Source organism: Pipistrellus kuhlii, unplaced genomic scaffold, assembly GCF_014108245.1.
Source record: "Pipistrellus kuhlii isolate mPipKuh1 unplaced genomic scaffold, mPipKuh1.p scaffold_m20_p_3, whole genome shotgun sequence".
In the NCBI taxonomy this organism is placed as follows: Eukaryota; Metazoa; Chordata; class Mammalia; order Chiroptera; family Vespertilionidae; genus Pipistrellus; species Pipistrellus kuhlii.
This window is the reverse complement of record NW_023425529.1, coordinates 460,771-478,965: the sequence shown is the minus strand read 5'-3', so window position 1 is coordinate 478,965 and position 18,195 is coordinate 460,771. Positions and strand designations below refer to the sequence as shown.

Below are 18,195 nucleotides of genomic sequence, written 5' to 3'. Positions count from 1 at the left end.
GCTCAGTAAATAGAGTGTTGGCCTGTGCACAAGGGTCACAGGTTCAATTCCCAGTCAAGGACTTGTACCTGGGTTGCAGATTCTATTTCCGCCTGGGTCGGGCACATACAAGAAGCAACCAATCTATGTGTCTCTCTCACATCGATGTTTCTCTCTTTGTCTTCCTTCCACTCTCTAAAAAATCAATGGAACACATACCTCAGGTTAGGATTAATAACAATAGCAAAATAGAATTAAGTGCAGTAGCATTGAGAAGGGGCCTTCGAATCAGATGCAGTAGGGATGGGGAATTAAAAATCAGGCTTCCTAGATGTTGGAGCTGATTTTTGAGAAGTTGAGTAATCGGAAACAAGCAAAGGCCATTAACATATTTTATTGATTTTTTTACAGAGAGGAAGAGAGAGGGATAGAGAGTTAGAAACATCGATGAGAGAGAATCATCGATCAGCTGCCTCTTGCACACCCCCGATGTGCCCGCAACCAAGGTACATGCCCTTGACCGGAATCGAACCTGGGACCTTTCAGTCCGCAGGCCGATGCTCTATTTACTGAGCCAAACCGGTTTCGGCAAAGGTGAAATTAATTTGCATTTTTCTAAAACACCCAAATGCTGGAGATGGGTAAATGTACACATGTACTGTGAGGACCTTCTAGATTCCTTCTCCCATTTCACCCTCTTTCTTTCTCCTTAGGATGCACATCGTGGTCTCGGAGAAGGTACACTCTCCAGCCCATTCCAGACAGGCGGGTTCCAAACCGATACTTGGGCCAGCCCAGCCCCTTCACACACCCGCACCTCCTCAGACCAGGTAAGGGCTTGACCCATATAACTGTCTCTCTCTCAGGTGCTTTATCTAGAGCTGTGCTGTCCAATACAGGAGCCACCAGCCACACGTGGCTATTGTATACTTACTATGTTGCTAGTGCAACTAAGAAACTAAATTTTTAAATTTTATTTTAAATAATTTAGATTTAAACTTAAATAGCTACATGTGGCTACTGGTACTCCACGGACAGCACTATCTAGAGCCATAAACACTTTATTAAGCCTTAACCATTCAGAATTATCAGTGACATATGTACTTGGGATTTTCTTAAAGAAAAGTTCTATTGCTTTCTAAGACTTAGTTTCTACAGTTGTGTTCTATTAATTCCTAGTGAACTACTGTGTTCAAGATATTTTATAAAACATACTTAAAAAAAAAAAGGAATACTTCATGAATTCGTGTGTTATCTTCAAAAACATGCTTTTCTTGAAAGTGTTAAATACTCATTTCAAACGTTTAACAAAAATATTCCTGTATAGATTATGCAAGATTTCCAGATCTGACCATCACGGCTTTGAGAGGTGACAGTACTATAAAGATGATGCAAAAATTGGTGTTTATTTGCTTCTCTGGTTTTTGTATTTGATAACAGTTGACCTCCCCAATATTGTTTTCTGCTGTAAGACTCCAGTGTTCCTTCTAGCTATGTCATCACTGTCGCTCAAATTCATGTCTAAACGTTTTTATTTTGTTTTATTAAAAAGGCATGAGGGATGAACGGTGGTGAATGACTGTCATCCCAAAGAGGTAGGTGGAGTGAAACCACATGCTTGGTCAAAAAGCAGCCAGGGTTTCCAGTCTGCCATGAGAAGTTAAATCTGTGTTTTCTGTGTACGCATAGATGCGACCAGTCTAAAGTGCCTTTAGAAATATGTTGCTCTTTCACTGTCTCCACTCAGTGAACGATCCCAGTGTGTCTCTCAGTGAGTGCTTCTTTTTGCTGATTCTTCATGAGACGAATTCCTGCTGGGAAGTCGGCTGAGACTCAGGAAATGCAGCTCACCACTGAAACACACAAGAAATCAGATTTTTTCAAAGCTGTAAGGTAAGCTTACTAGCAACCCAGTTGATATGAATTTAAGTGTTCCTCTACCCTATTAACCTACCTTTAGCATCAATCTTTTTTAAAATGTGGAATTGATATTAAGCTTTACCAGCTTTGAAAATTATTGATTTCTTGTGCTGAGATACTTTTATGTGGTGAGCTGCATTTTCCAGGCCCTGAAACTAGTAATCATATTGTCAAAATGATGGTCTCTGTATCTAGAATGTTTGCTATGTATGTTTTATACATGTTAGCAAAATAAAAAATGAGCGTAGCCTTGGCCAGTGTTCTCAGTGGTTAGAGAGTCAGCCCACACACCAATTGCTGGTCAAAGGTTTCCAGTTCGTCCCCGGCCCAGTCGGGGCACGTGCTGGAGGCAACCAATCAGTGCGTCTCTTTCACATTGATGTTTCTCTCTCTGACTTTCTATCTCTGTCTCTCTCTCCCCCCACACTTCCTCCCTCCCTTCACTCTCTAGAAAACAATGGGAAAAATATCCTCAGGTGAAGATTAACAACAAAAAATAAATGCAAATAAATATACACACATACATGTTCATACACATTCACCTGTTCATCTCAGCTATAGGGAGAAGGGATGCCTACCCTAATTTTTATTCTCCTAGACAAAGGCTTTGGACATTGGGGTAAGTGAGAAGGGAGAGAAGAAGGTAAAATTTTTCAGTGGTTGAGTGTCAACCTATGAACCAGGAGGTAACACACATGCAGGCTTGATCCCCAATTGGAGTGTTCAGGAGGTAGCCAATCAATTATTCTCTCTCATCGTTTCTATCTCTCCTCCCTTCCTCTCTCTGAAATTAATAAAAATATATTCTAGATTGGTTCTAGAATGATTTAAAGATAATAATTCCAAAGTCTTAAAAGTTTTACAATCAGGTGTTCATATTTCATTGATTGTTTAATTGTGTGTTTTGTTGTTGTTGTTGTTGTAATTTTTATTTATTGATTTGAGAGAGAGAGAGAGAAACATTGATTTTTGTTGTTCTACTTATTTAAGAACTCACTGGTTCACCTCTATATGTGCCCCAAACAGGGATTCAACCCACAATCTAGGTATATTTCCTGAAAGGGAATCAAACACCCAACTTTTGGTGTACGGGACAATGCTCCCGCCAACCGAGCCACCCAGCCAGGGCTTATTATGTCCATTTTAAAGATGAGGAAACTGAGGCATAGAACAGATTGGTAGCTCTCCCCAAGTCAGCTGTTAAGCCAGGATTTCAATTCACAACAGTCCAGCAGAGTCCACACTCAACCACTAAATAATATGGCCCTGCCATTGTGGCTCAGTGACTGGGCGTTGACCTACGAACCAGGAGGTTTGGTTCGATTCTTGGTCAAGGCACGTACCTGGCTTGCCAGCTCGATCCCCAGTGGGGGGCGTGCAGGAGCAGCTGCTCAATTTCTCACTATCTTGTTTTTTGTGTGTGTGTGTGTTTTCAAATTTTTACAATAGAATAGAAAATTTAAACCTGGGTTATCCCATAATTCTCCATATGCTATGAAGAGATTTGGCCTAAATTGAAATGAACTTGGGTATCTTTATCTAATATTAAACTACCTTGGATACTTTGGCACTAAAGAAATGCAAAGCATCACTGTTGTTTGTCATTTCTAGGGGAGGTGACTCCAGGACTGACCCAGGTGGAATATGCACTTCGCAGACACAAATTAATGTCTCTGATCCACAAGGAAGCACACGGGCAGAGTGGGACAGAACAGACAGTGGTTCTGCTATCCAACCCTACGTACTACATGAGCAATGACATCCCCTACACTTTCCACCAAGACAACAACTTCCTGTATCTGTGTGGATTCCAGGAGCCCGACAGCGTTCTGGTCCTCCAGAGTCTCCCTGGCCAGCAGCTCCCCGCGCACAAGGCCATGCTCTTCGTGCCTCGGAGAGACCCCAGTCGGGAACTTTGGGACGGCCCTCGGTCGGGCGCTGATGGAGCCTTAGCTCTAACCGGTGTGGATGAAACCTATACGCTGGACGAATTTCGACATCTGGTTTCGAAACTGAAAGGTAACCAATGGGAGCAGAATTCAAATGACAGGCTGGATCGGGATTGAGACCTTCCTTACCTATTCAGACACAGTTCTTAATGTCCTGAAATGATTATCCATAGCAGTGGTTTCTCTTAAGCACCAAGAAAGGAACATAAATTTTTACCACAAGACCGGTCTACTTTAAAGACTTCATTTATTCATTTGCTAAGGCTCCTGGAGTATTCATTCACATAGACTGTTAACTGTCCTCGTGTGAAATCCCAAAGAGTGGATTTCCTCCTAAAGTGGAGGGTGGGCCACTCTTTAAGATTACTGACCAGTCTATTGTCCTTTGATCACTGCTTTTTACTGTTTTTGCCAATTCTTCAAAATGAAGTAGTATTCTCAAAAAAGGATCTAAGCATCAAAATCACCTGGTGATGCATATTAGAATTACAAATGCATAGTAGATGTTGGAAATGTAAAATCATAGGCCCCCCTTTCATACTGACTAAATCAGAATCTGCATTTTAACAAGATTCTTAGGTGATTTACATACACAATTCATACTTCTCAAAATAGTCACTTTCTCTACATTAATTCTGGTGAAATTATAATCACTCAGAATATTTTGGGATTCCTTTTCTGGAACTTTGCAGAACCTACATAACAATATAAACTATCCTTAGAGATTCTTATAAACCTATAGTTCTGGAAGCATTTTTAAAGTATCCAAAGTCACTTAGAGCCAAATGTGTTAAATAAGATAGATGATTATGTTGGAAAATACTGGTTTTAGACAAAATAATGCAAGATTGTGAAAAAAATTTTTTTTTAATTATTATTATTTTTTTTAAGAGATAGAAACATCAATGTGAGAGTGAAACATCAATTAGCTGCCTCCTGCATGCCCTTACTGGAGATCAGGTTCACAAGAGCCCTGACCAGGAATTGAACTGGCAACCTTTCAGTGCATGGGACGGCGCTCAGCCAGCTAAGCCACACTGCCAGGGCAAGGAGTGTAAAATTTTAGTCTGATTTTTATTTTTTTATAACCCATTTCTGAAGTCAGTTTGTAAAACAGAATTCCAAAGTAGTTTCCAACAGTCATGGAATTTACGGATATGTTTTCTACAAAGACTCCCTTGAAAGAAAATACTTGCTTGAATATGCACATCCTAATATGTTTCAATTCTTTCCATTTATAAAATATTTTCTATTTTGTAGAAATGATTACCCAACTAAGCTAGTGGAATTTTCATAATCTTCAAAGTCTTCATGAATGTGGGCATAGAAACTTTTTCTTTGTAGCTATTCTATTTCTTGAAATTACTTTGTCCCTTGCCCTGGCTCAGTTGGTTGAGCATCGTCCTGTCTACCAAAAGATTGCCGGTTTGATTCCCAGTTAGGGCATACGGTGGGCTTGATCCCCAGTAGGTGGTGTGCCAGAGGTAGCCAATCGATGTTTCACTCTCACTTTGCTGTTTCTCTCTCCCTCTCCCTTTCTCTCTAAAAATCAATTTTAAACATTTTTATTAAAACACATAAAACATACAATTCATTAGGCATAGTTTGAGAATGCAGTTGCTCATTAGCTACTGTCAGAAAAAAAATAAAAGGAAGGTATTATAGAATTGCATACCTGAAATCTATAATAATAAAAACATAATATGCTAATTAAACTGGACATCCTTTCAGACAAAGCCAGAGTGGCAGAGGCCCCCAACTGCCTCTGTGGATGGGGGCTGAGCCCCTTGTGTGAATTTCATGCATCGGGCCTGTAATATATTAACCATGTCACCCCAATAAATTCTATTTAACAAAATAAATTTTAAAAAAGAAATGGAGACTTGGTGTAAATGGAAATCATTTTCATAATGCGCCTACTTCTTTTATATCAGACAAATATAGTTAAAAGTTGAATAGTGCTAGTCTATAATGAAAATAGCAGATGGGAAAGAAAAGATTTCCTGGATAAAAGTGGATTAGCACATACTATCAACTGTAGCATTTCTGTAGGCGTGAAGAATTGCTCCTGAGAGAACTTCCTTTTACCAACCCACAGGTTGAGAACTGCTAGCAGAGTCACCTAAGACCATCGGAAAATCAGATATTTACATTACGATTCATAACAGCAGCAACATCACAGTTATGAAGTAGCAATGAAAATAATGTTATGGTTGGGGGTCACCACAACATGAGGAGCTGTATTAAAGAATCGAGAGACAGTAGAAAGGTTGCGAACCACTGCTTTAGAGCAGCACGTCAAATTTGCGGCTGCGAGTTTGACATGTTTGTGTTAGAGTTTCATACCACTTTTTATATTTGATTCTTATTTAAGTCATCGTGACAGTTGGTATTTGTTGTTGTTGCTGTTAGTCTTATTTTAAATTGACTTTTTGGCATCTTACTTTAAGCCGAGACAAATACCCTTTGGTATGACTGGATGAGGCCCGCTCATGCACAGCTTCACTCGGACTATATGCAGCATCTGACTGAGGTCAAAACCAAGAGCAAGAACAAGGTTCGGGCTGTCCAGCAGCTGGTACAGCGCCTACGGCTGATCAAATCTCCTGCTGAAATTGAACGAATGCAGATTGCTGGAAAGCTGACGTCACAGGTGTGATTCCTACTGCAAAAGCTGTTTCAGATGAAAAATATCTAAGCTCTTAGGGTTCAGGGGGCACTTTGAGGTTGTGTACTTAATGCAGTAATTTCATGGCAGGTGAACATGCAGCTTCAACCTTGACATTGAGGGAACACATCTGTAGACTTGCTCAGTACCTTGCAAGGCAAAGTAAATCTGCCGCCTTGTATTTTTCACCCATGGTCTCAGTTGTTTCTCCTTGGAGCAACGTCAATTAATTTTATTTCCTTTCCTGATAATAACGGCAATAATAGTAGCAGTTTGATGGTTAAAAAAGAATCATAGGACCCAAAAGGGCAATGCTTACAAGTCCACAATTAACACGAAAGGGTGCAGGATAGCAGCAGCATTAACATAAGCATACCAGTCACATCCAGTGGCTGTCTCACAGCCAGGGACCAAAAAGCCAAGTTCAGGCTCCTGCTGTCCTGTCCATGCTCAGTAAGAGCTGGACAGGATGCATTTTCTCTCCTGGATCAGGAACCACAGATGCCTGCATGGAACACCTGGAAACCAGGGAGCCCAAAATGGAATCTCAACTAGAGATTTTTCTGGTTTGGACTGAATTGGTAGATTCCTGCTATGTAACAACAAAGCCTTTTGGAATTCTCGTGGAAACTAAGTACAAACCATTAATCTCACTGTCGCCAATACTGACAAACTGATGCAAACTGCTCTGAAACTCCTCTCAACACTATTAATCAGTACGTTTCAGGCCTTAACCAGGACCCATTACATGCAGGGCCTTGAACAAAACAGCTCAAGTTAATTCCAGGCCTACTATTGTAGAATTAACTTCATAGCATTATAGCACACAAACATTTGAAGGCTATTTTTCTGAGTTCCACCTATAGTCTTCCCAAAGTTAAACATTGTTGTCCTGAACTATTCCCTCATCTCTTTCATTTTACCCCATTTGGTGACTCCTCAGGAAGTGCTCTAGTCTGTCTAGTCCACTGTCCAGTGTTGTAGCTTTGGCCAGACCAACAAAGACAACTTACAACTAATTACGAATGTGAAAAGTATATGTCTTTGTTTTCCGTCAAATCATTGATTTTTTTTTTTTAATATATTTTATTGATTTTTCACAGAGAGGAAGAGAGAGGGATAGAGAGTTAGAAACATCGATGAGAGAGAATCATCGATCAGCTGCCTCTTGCACACCCCCCACCGGGGATGTGCCCACAACCAAGGTACATGCCCTTGACCGGAATCGAACCCGGGACCTTTTAGTCCAAAGGCCGACGCTCTATCCACTGAGCCAAACTGGTCCCGGCCAAATCATTGATTTTTAAAATAAGGAAGAGAAGTAGCTAAGAATAGATTGGGATAATGTTCAGGGCTCCAAGAAATTGGTGATCAGTGATCAGATGTCTTTGCATAAGATGTAAAATCAATTACAAATTTACCTGGAGTATTCTGATCTGCACTTCTGTCACTTGTCCATCCTGCTAGTGAGAGACTATTTTAAGTGTGCCAAAATTTAGAAGTATTAAATTTGAATATTGTCTTTAAGTATTCCCAATTCTGGTGTAGAATTATTCTGTAAGATTTTTTAATATTTGTGCAAAATAGTTTTCTTAAGAATAATGATGCTATATTTATGTTTTTCAGCCCAAATGAAAGTTTCCTATCTTTTGGGGAAATAAGCCAAATATAATTTGTGTCTCTGTGATACGGATCAATTGGATTTTCTTGTAGTCTGATTTGGTTTACTAGGTGTACCAGTGAATAATGTGGATTTTGTAATCAATGAAAACATGATAATTTCAAGAAAAACATCAAAAGTGCTGTATTCAAAGTAATGTCCATCGCTAGCTACACATTTCCCCCATCTTTAGGTAATTTGTGGATACCATCCCAAAAGAACTTTTCTTGTTTTGAGGCAAAACATTCAGAGATCCAACTTTCCACTTCTTATGTTTTGAAGTGCTGCTCAGAAAGTGTGTGTGCAAGTGGTCATCTGAAGAAGCAAGGTCTGGAGAGTGGGTTAATATAATACTTCCCAGGCAAGATCTTTTTTTTTTTTTTTTTTTAATATATTTTATTGATTTTGTACACAGAGGAAGGGAGAGAGATAGAGAGTTAGAAACATCGATGAGAGAGAGTCATCGATCAGCTGCCTCTTGCACACCCCTTACTGGGGATATGCCCGCAACCAAGGTACATACCCTTGTCCGGAATCGAACCCGGGACCCTTCAGTCCCCAAGCCAACGCTCTATCCAGTGAGCCAGGCAAGATCTTTAACTGGTTTTGAAGTGTGCAATGGTGCGTCATTGTTAAGCAAAATTACTTAGCTGTGTCTATTGACACATTCTGGTGGTTTCATGAATGTGCCAATAGATTGATCATTTGTTGTCAGTAGCCATCAGTATTAATGGTTTCACCTGGTTTTAGAAGCTCATAATACACCACACCTTCCTGATCCCATCAAATGATTTGGCCTTGCAGTTGATGTTGATGGTTGACCTGGATCAACCCATGATTTTGTGCACATGGGATTCTCAAATCCACTTTTCATCGCCAGTCACAATTTGATGCAAAAAAGACTTTTTTTGTGCCTTTGAAGCAACATTTTACTGGTGACTTTTCAGTTTTCCATTTGTCTTTTGTTCAGTTGATGTGGCTCTAATTTTCCTTCCTTTAAAATTTTTCCCATGGCTTATAAACGATCGGAAATAGCTGAGCAACATTTAATCTTCCTGCAAGTTGTTTTTGAGTTTGACATGCATCTTCATCCAATAATGCTTGCAATTGTTGGTCTCTAAACTTTTTTGGTTGACCTAGATGTTCTTTGTCTTTCACATCGCAATAATCACTTTTAAGCATATAAACCAGCGTTCACAAGTATCTTGAGATGGAATGTGTTCACTATAAGCTTCCCGGAGTATACAATAACTTTTTCTTCAAAATAAAGTAATGAATTAAAACTTCCTTCAATCGCTCTTTTTTTGGCACGAAATTGGAGTGTAAAAATATCTATGATGTTAACACCTTCAGCAAATTTGACATAAGAAGTTTTGAAGCTTGCTGTCAATACAAAATAGCATACATATCAAATCACATATATATATATATACATATGTGTAACTCCATCTATTGAAAAAATCGGCGTTATTAACCATTATTAACTAGGTACATCTAGTACAATAAGTAAAGGGCTTTGCCATTAGAGTTAAGTAACCTTTCAAGAGAGGAGAATTGGTAGAATGAATGGGCAGAAGTAAAAGCAGGGTGAGGCAGACCTGTCCAGGCCAGATCTCTCCTATGATTGAACATATATCCTGGACATTTCTACCTGAATTTCCTGAAATTGTCTAAACTTGTGCTCTGCCAGCTCTACCAGACCTGCCTCTTCTCTTGTATTCTATTTCGTGGTTAATAACATCAACCCAGCTACCTTAGATAGAAATATGGAAGTTACCTACATAATTGTTCTCCCAGACCTTATATCTAATTAACTGGTCCCCAAGTTCTCTTCTCAGGAGGCAGAGAGTGTAGTGGAAGGCAGACCTGGGTTTCATACCAAGCTGTGTTATTTCGGCCTCTGCCTAGCACAGTAGGACACCTAATACCCCTTTGCTGTCTCTTTGCTTCTGCTGTTGCCTGCGTCTAACTATCCCAGCCACAGTGATCTCTTCAAATCTGACTGCCCTTCTCATAAAGTTCTTTGGTGGCGCCTTGTAGTTTTTAGGATTAAATTTCAACATGCTCACGCAGGGCTTTTCATGATCTGGCCTCTTCTGTCTTTCCCTTCAAGCTTTATATCTCCTTCTCCCACAGGTGCGTGACACATACTGAGCAGCCTCAAGTGTCACAGGCTCCCTCCTCTCACGTTAGCTGCATGTGGACCTACACACAGGCCCTCATGCAATCCTCCCTGCTTTTTCCCTCCACTGTCCCTTCCCCGTAAGCTGTACAGTATCTACTCATGATGTATCCTGTTATAAGAAGCATGGGATGAAATGCAAAGAAATTCCATTTTATGTCAAAATACAAACATTTAAAGAGCACCTGGTGAAGTGAGAAGTCAAGTGCTAATTGAGAGTATGGGCTATGCTGTGATAAGACAACCGCAATAAGAAGTGGCAGTCATAAAGTCTGCCCTTGGTCTTTATAGGAGAGAGTGCTTTGAACATTTGAGTAAGCAGAGTCGTTAAAATTAGACTTCTTTCCATCCTCCATTCTATTTGCAGGCTTTCATAGAGACCATGTTTGCCAGCAAAGCGCCTGTGAATGAGAGCTTTCTTTATGCTAAGGTGAGCTTTAAATGTTTGGGAGGCATGCGTAAAGTAATGTCATTGGTTTGCAGGTGGCATCTGGTTGGCTTTTATGGAAGAGGCCAGGAGAGGATTTGGTTCTTAAATGTGACTAGTAATTTATTAGGTGAGTCTAAAATATGTGGAGTAACAGTTAAATGAAGAAAATCCGCAGAGTAGAGCTATTGAAGAAGAAGGAGTTTACAAAACTGTGAGATGAGAAGGTTAGTACTGTTTAAGTCAATGTAAAGGAAGAGACTGAGGTCGAGCTGTAGAGAGCAGCACATGCCAGTCTCAAGCTCCATCCTAGGACATAATGAAATTCATAGAGTTATTTTTTAAAAAATATTTTATTGATTCTTTACAGAGAGGAAGAGAGAGGGATAAAGAGTTAGAAACACTGATGAGAGAGAAACATTGATCAGTTGCCTCTTGCACCCGCAACCAAGGTACATGCCCTTGACCAGAATCGAACCCAGGACCTTTCAGTCCGTAGGCTGACGGTATATCCACTGAGCCAAACCGATCTCGGCCTAGCATATTTTTATTTGTAGGTCAGTAGCTATTTGACATTAGTCATTTAGAGCTGTTGTTAAAAAATGCAAGCCATATTCCAGTGTTTATCTAAATAAGAATCAATAAACAATAATTTTACATAACTGTTATCTTTTTGTTTTCCCTTGATCATAGGTTTTCTATGTCCTCTCTGGACTTAATTTGAAAATCAGAAATTTAGAGTACTCACAAGAAAAGAACAGATTTAGTCATAGGATTGAATAACAGGCCTGGGTGAGACTAAAAGTGGCCTGAAATTAAGCACGAAAAGTTTTGTTAGTATGATGAATAGTTTTCAGTAGTAACTTAAATGGAGGTGTGTGCTGTTGAGGAGAGCCTGGGCTGGGACAGCCCTAAAGAAATCCTTTCTTCAGTCACACTTACAGTCACACTTTGCTGTGTTTTTTTTCAGTTTGAATTTGAATGCCGAGCCCGGGGAGCAGAAATCTTAGCCTACCCACCCGTGGTTGCTGGCGGTAATCGGTCCAACACGTTGCACTATGTGAAGAACAATCAGCTCATCAAGGTACAGTACTACCCATCGGCGCTGCTTCCTCTGGGTCCAGATGCCCTAGGACAGCGGTCGGCAAACTCATTAGTCAACAGAGCCAAATAGCAACAGCACAACGATGGAAATTTCTTTGGAGAGCCACATTTTTTAAACTTAAACTTCTTCTAACGCCACTTCTTCAAAATAGACTCGCCCAGGCCGTGGTATTTTGTGGAAGAGCCACACTCAAGGGGCCAAAGAGCCGCATGTGGCTCACGAGCCGCGATTTGCCAACCACGACCCTAGTAGGAAACTCACTAACTTTGGGGTCCCCTAATTTTCAGCTTTAACAAAATGCTTTTACAGACATTATCTCATTTGATCCTCACGTTAACACTATGAGATAGGAACAGTTATTAACATGCCTGTTCAATAGGTGAGGAAAATAAACTTTTAAAAATTATGCTATTAGTAGTGCAGAGGCAAATATTCTACCTAAAGCCTCTGCACTACTAATAGCATAATTTTTTTATAGCACTCCTCCCCTAAGGACTGGTAGCTGCAGTGGATAAGCATATGGGAGCAGACGAACTTTTTTTCTTTTTTTTATGTTTTTATTGACTAGGAGAGGAGAGGAGAGGGCGAGAGATATAGAAACATTGATGAGAGAGAAATATCAACATGGATTGGCTGCCCTCACTGGGGACTGAGCCCACAATCTGTGCTTGTACATTCACCCAGAATGGAACCTAGTGCATGGATCTGTGCTCAACCACTGAGCAACACTGGCCAGGCAGATTTTAAGAATGAATACTGCCAAAACCGGTTTGGCTCAGTGGATAGAACATCGGCCTGCGGACTGAAGGGTCCCAGGTTCGATTCTGGTCAAGGGCATGTACCTTGGTTTCAGGCACATCTCCAGTAGGAGTATATAAAAGCCTAAGCCACTGGCTGATATGCTGACCGTTCGGTAGCTATGATGTGCACTGACCATCAGGGGGCAGATGCTCAACACAGGAGCTGCTGAGCTGCCATGACTTGGCACTGCGGTTCTTAAGTAACACACCTGGAACCAGAGAGGAGGAAACCTGATTCCGGGACCCCTCAGGGGATGTGGGAGAGCCGGTTTTGGCCCAATCCCCACAGGCCAGGCCGAGGAACCCCACCTGTGCATGAATCCATGCTCCAGGCCTTTTGTGTGTGTGTGTGTGTGTGTGTGTGTGTGTGTGTGTGTGTAGATATAAATATAAATAAAAATAAATAAATAAATAAATAAATAAAGATATATGCACAAAGGGTTTAAGTTAAAAGAAGAAATAACTGACAATCCCAGGGTCACCGACTTTGACCTGTTTTGCTCTTTTCCAGGATGGGGAAATGGTGCTGCTGGATGGAGGTTGTGAATCTTCTTGCTATGTGAGTGACATCACCCGTACCTGGCCTGTCAATGGCAGGTACGTCTTTTGCAGATCCCACTGCTTCTCTGGAGTGTGGTCATATTTGGAGTAAATGGCTAACAAGGTAGACAGGTCCCCTTTTGCTCAGGTTAACTGCCTTGGCAAAGCTGCTGATTTTTTCTTTTTAATATTTTTTTACTGATTTCAGAGAGGAAGGGAGAGGGAGAGAGAGACAGAAACAACAAGGATGAGAAAAAAATCTTTGAACGTTGCCTCCTGTAGACCCCACCCTGGGACCAAGCCTGCAACCTGGGCATGTGCCCTGACCGGGAATTGAACCGTGACCTCCTGGTTCATAGGTTGACGCTCAACCCCTGAGCTACGCCAGCTGGGTACTCCTGATTATTTCTTTAAGACATCGTCACAGGATCAGGCACCTAGAAACACCTAGTTAACATTCACACACGTACATATATGTGCACATACATATGTATGTAGATTGGTAGGTAGATTGATTGATAATGATTGATGCATTTAAGGAATTGACTCACGCATTTGTAGGGCTGGCTAGAAACTCACTCAAAAGTTGATGTTGCAGTCTTGAGGCAGAATTCTTTCTCCAGTACACAAGGCAGTTCTGGCATTTGAATTCATTTAGTATAGGATACCTTATGGCCCATGTTTCAGCCAACCAACCAAGTTAACTGTTGGCGCCTTTTTGAACCCTTGAGCTATAACATTGAATCCAGAATCTCTGCTTTGTGGATAGACACTGAGTGGCCAGATTATTATGATCTCTGAATGCATAATCTGGCTACTCAGTGTGTGTGTATATATATATATATATTAGAGGCCCGATGCATGAATTTGTGCATGGGTGGGTCTGGCCAGCCTGGCCAGGGGCAGGGGCCATGGGCAATTGACTGGCCTGCCTGCTGGTCAAACTCCTGGTCAAGGGGACAATTTGCATATTAGCCATTTATTATATAGAATATACACTGAGTGGCCAGATTATTATGCATTCAGAGATTATCATAATTTGGCCATTCAGTGTATATCAATAAATTCAACCTGATCCAACTTTGTGTTCCTTCCAATTATCCCACACATTACTGTCCATTTCCACATACATTCTCAGATTTTTATCTATTTAATTAGGAAAAATCATGCAGTTCTCTTTGGATTATCATGCACTTCCTGTGGGTCACATTTTGTGCCTAACCTTCTGGGGCCTGCAGGAGTACAATCTAGTTAAAGTCCAGACACAAGTACCAAGGCAACTACCTAAGGGGAGAACCTGTAGGTTCTCAGTCCAAACTAGATCAGTCTCAGATGGCGGCAGAAGGGCTGCTTCTGCCAGCAAAGACTCGACAGAATTTAGGGTCAGTGTCCCTAGCTTTCATCAGGATCGTTCAGAATTGCACAACTCAGATTTGTGCATTCCAGTGTTTGTAAAATTTACGTTTTAAAAAGCTCTAAAGATATGTACTAGTACTGTGGTGTCATGGAGTATGGGTATAAACATAATGTTGATAAATTTGAACCTGGGCCAAAACTGGTTTGGCTCAGCGGTAGAGTGTCGGCCTGCCGACTGAAAGGTCCCAGGTTTTTTTTTTGTTTTGTTTTGTTTTTTAATTTATTTCTGGGCTTTTTATTTTGTTTACATAGATCTATCTGTTTAGGTCCCAGGTTTGATTCCTGTTAAGGGCATGTACCTTGGTTGTGGACACATCCCCAGTAGGGAGTGTGCAGGAGGCAGCTGATCTCTCTCATTGATGTTTCTAACTATCTCTCTCCCTACCTCTCGGTAAAAAACCATTAAAATATAAAATTAAATTAAATAAATAAAAATTTAAAAAAAGGAAAGGATCAAGAATGCTCTGGTCTGGCCCTCTGACTGCATTCAGGGCTGGGTTCATCCTCTAGCCTCACCTCATGTACGTCTGCTGACTGTCTGAAGGACTCTTTCTGCCCCAGTTTGAAGGGTTGTTGCTCTTCCTGTTGAGCACCTAGGGTATGATTAAGGTCCTGTCAGTGACGCTCTGCCGGTATGATTAAATATCTGCCATGCCGCATCATCATCGCCTTGGAGTTTTTCTAATGAAACTGAGAAGCAACTGTTAAACAAAACCTAATCCCACAGCTGACCATTTTTGCTTGCTTTTTAAAAAAATTCTTAAATCCTAGCCAGCAAAGGACCAGGCCCTGGGGCGTGGAGTCTAAACCACCAGCAGCAGGGCGCGGTGGAGAAGGCAGGACGTTCGCCACCCTGGAGTTGGCAGGCGCTCTTACACATTCTGTTTTGGGGAAGAAAGATGTTAGTTGTTTTGAAAGATTACATTGGCTACAGATAAGGATTGGGGTGCAGGAGGGCATTTTAGGATAGGGGCACAGTCTGAAAAAAATATTTACTCTTTTTTTTAAAATATATTTTATTGATTTTTTTTTTTTTTTTTTTTTTTTTTTTTTTACAGAGGAAGGGAGAGAGAGAGTTAGAAACATCGATGAGAGAGAAACATGGATCAGCTGCCTCTTGCACCCCCCCCATGGGGATGTGCCCGCAACCAAGGTACATGCCCTTGACTGGAATCGAACCTGGGACCCTTCAGTCCGCAGGCTGATGCTCTATCCACTGAGCCAAACCGGTCTCGGCTATTTACTCCTTTTGATTGGTTGCAGGCAACAGTCCTAAAAGTTCATGCACGTACTGGCTGCGTGGTGGCTGGTGTTCAGCTCATAGACCCTGGGGCTGATGGAGAGCTCTAACATGCATCCAAATATGAGCGGTCTTCGTTAGTTGGCACGAAGCTGTTAACTGGTTAACTCCTCCTGCCCCTTCCTCTCACCCTCCCACTGCTGTAATTTGATTTATAGCATCTCAGAATTATTTTCTTGTCACAAACTTCCTGAACATCAGTCAGTTCCAGATTTGCGATCTTTGGTTTTCCTGTCCCCAGGTTTACGGCACCTCAAGCAGAGCTCTACGAAGCTGTCCTAGAGATCCAGAGAGATTGTCTGACCCTCTGCTCCCCCGGAACAAGCCTGGAAAACATCTACAGCATAATGCTGACCCTGACAGGGCAGAAGCTCAAAGAGCTGGGGTTCCTGAATAACATGAAGGAAAATAACCCCTTGAGGGTACCGCACTTCTTTTGACTCACTTCTCAAGAACACCTTGCATGCTGCTCGGTTCTTATTAAAGCGAATTAGATTTAGAAATGGTCTTTAGGATTCTTCACCGAAAAAGGGATTTACATTGAACCGGGATTACAACCAAAAGGAGTCAGTACTTATTTCTCCCAGAAGGTGGCAGCACATTCTGGTTCATTGCTTACTGCGTAGTGCGGGACTGGCTCAGTCACCAGCGGACATAAAATGAAGTCTGGTGCAGAGGGTGGAAAAGAACACAAAAAGGACGAGAGGTTAACCTTGATTCTTCTGGGGTAATTTTGAAAAGTCAGAGGTCGAAGGGGAGGGTGTTTGTTGCTTCAGTGACACTGTTGAGACTTGAACGGTATCCTCAAGGGCATGTCTTTAGTGAATTTCATCCGCATCCAAATGTAATGGTATTATTCAGTAAAACTGTAAAGCCTCGGCTTTTTTTTTTTTTTTTTTTAATATATTTTTATTGATTTTTTACAGAGAGGAAGGGAGAGAGATAGAGAGCTAGAAACGTCGATGAGAGAGAAACATCGACCAGCTGCCTCTTGCATGCCCCCTACCGGGGATGTGTCCACAACCAAGGTACATGCCCTTGACCAGAATCGAACCTGGGACCTTTCAGTCCACAGACCGATGCTCTACCACTGAGCCAAACCGGTTTCGGCAAGCCTCAGCTTTAAGTTAAAATGCCGGGTGGTCAAGCCAAACAGACTATTAAAGCATCTCCCATCACCAAGGTTAGGCTGTCAGGGCTGCTTTTATCAATAGGAAAGAAGCTATAAAGTCTCCTGCTCAGGCCAGCAAATCTCTAATTAACGGATAGCAACATCCAGGCCAGTAAATGCCTAGTAATTGCAGTGTTATTGATGTTTCAGCTGCTCCACAAGTTGCTGTGAGATATTGGGGTCTCCAGAGTAGACTTCCTGAGAGGGACATGTGAACATTGAAAAGAGAACTATTCTAACATAATCGCCCTCTTTCAAGAAAAGAGATTTTCATTAGGCACAGTCGTTGCTGGGTTTACCTAAGTTGGCATGCGTGTAGTATATTAAATACTGAGAATGGAAATGTGGATTAGTTAGGATGCAGTGGCAGAATTTCATCCGAGAGGTGGCAGGGATCAGGTCTCTGTCAGTGGCCTAGGACAGATTAAACAGTGGCCGAAGCACGGGGAGCTGGTAACACCTGCCTCACTGACTTACATGCCCCACTTCCCCTCAGGGACCGTTGCTCTAACAATGCTGCGGCAATCCCCTTTTTCAGGCTGCTCGAAAATACTGCCCGCATCACGTGGGCCACTACCTGGGGATGGACGTCCATGACACTCCGGACATGCCCCGCTCCCTCCCTCTGCAGCCCGGCATGGTGATCACAGTGGAGCCAGGTAAGGGGATGGAGCATTAGCAGCTCTAACCCCCGGGACACGTAATAGTGTCAGGTGGGAAGGCAGACACCATGATGAGGGGCAAGATTGCTATGGCAGGAGTCTGTTATTTGTAGTGAAAACAGATCTCATTCTTAGATGTCAAGTGTTTTTTATCTCTAAATTAAGTAATGCTAGCTGGGACACATCTTTCATACCACCCTTTGAATCCAGGTAAACATTACTCTCTGGCCTCATACCACTTAGTCCAGTCTAGTCAGTGCGTGGGTGCCTCCTTAGACTTTGACTACAAATTCTTCCTTTTTATCACAGACCAGAGGGTGAATCTGTCTGACTTCATGATTACAGAGGGTATCTTGGGCTCTTACAATTTTCCAAATGTTTATTAAAGTCTTTTTATTTTATTTTATTTTTTTACT

The 18,195-nt window shown here is 41.6% G+C and overlaps 1 protein-coding gene across 6 annotated transcripts in view; it reads left to right on the top strand.

Moving 5' to 3' along the window:
• XPNPEP3 (X-prolyl aminopeptidase 3) overlaps positions 1 to 18,195 on the top strand; it is a 34,117-nt gene that overhangs the window by 8,046 nt on the left and 7,876 nt on the right. For 3 of the 6 annotated variants that reach the window (XM_036459034.2, XM_045587454.1, XM_045587453.1), the window contains exons 2-9: positions 693 to 809; positions 3,511 to 3,918; positions 6,299 to 6,501; positions 10,726 to 10,788; positions 11,756 to 11,869; positions 13,202 to 13,287; positions 16,188 to 16,368; positions 17,656 to 17,776. In XM_036459034.2, the coding sequence (XP_036314927.1) occupies positions 693 to 809; positions 3,511 to 3,918; positions 6,299 to 6,501; positions 10,726 to 10,788; positions 11,756 to 11,869; positions 13,202 to 13,287; positions 16,188 to 16,368; positions 17,656 to 17,776 (1,293 nt within the window). The remainder of the gene's footprint in view (positions 1 to 692; positions 810 to 3,510; positions 3,919 to 6,298; positions 6,502 to 10,725; positions 10,789 to 11,755; positions 11,870 to 13,201; positions 13,288 to 16,187; positions 16,369 to 17,655; positions 17,777 to 18,195) is intronic. The other 3 variants (XM_036459036.2, XM_036459035.2, XM_045587455.1) reach the window with 3 other exon arrangements.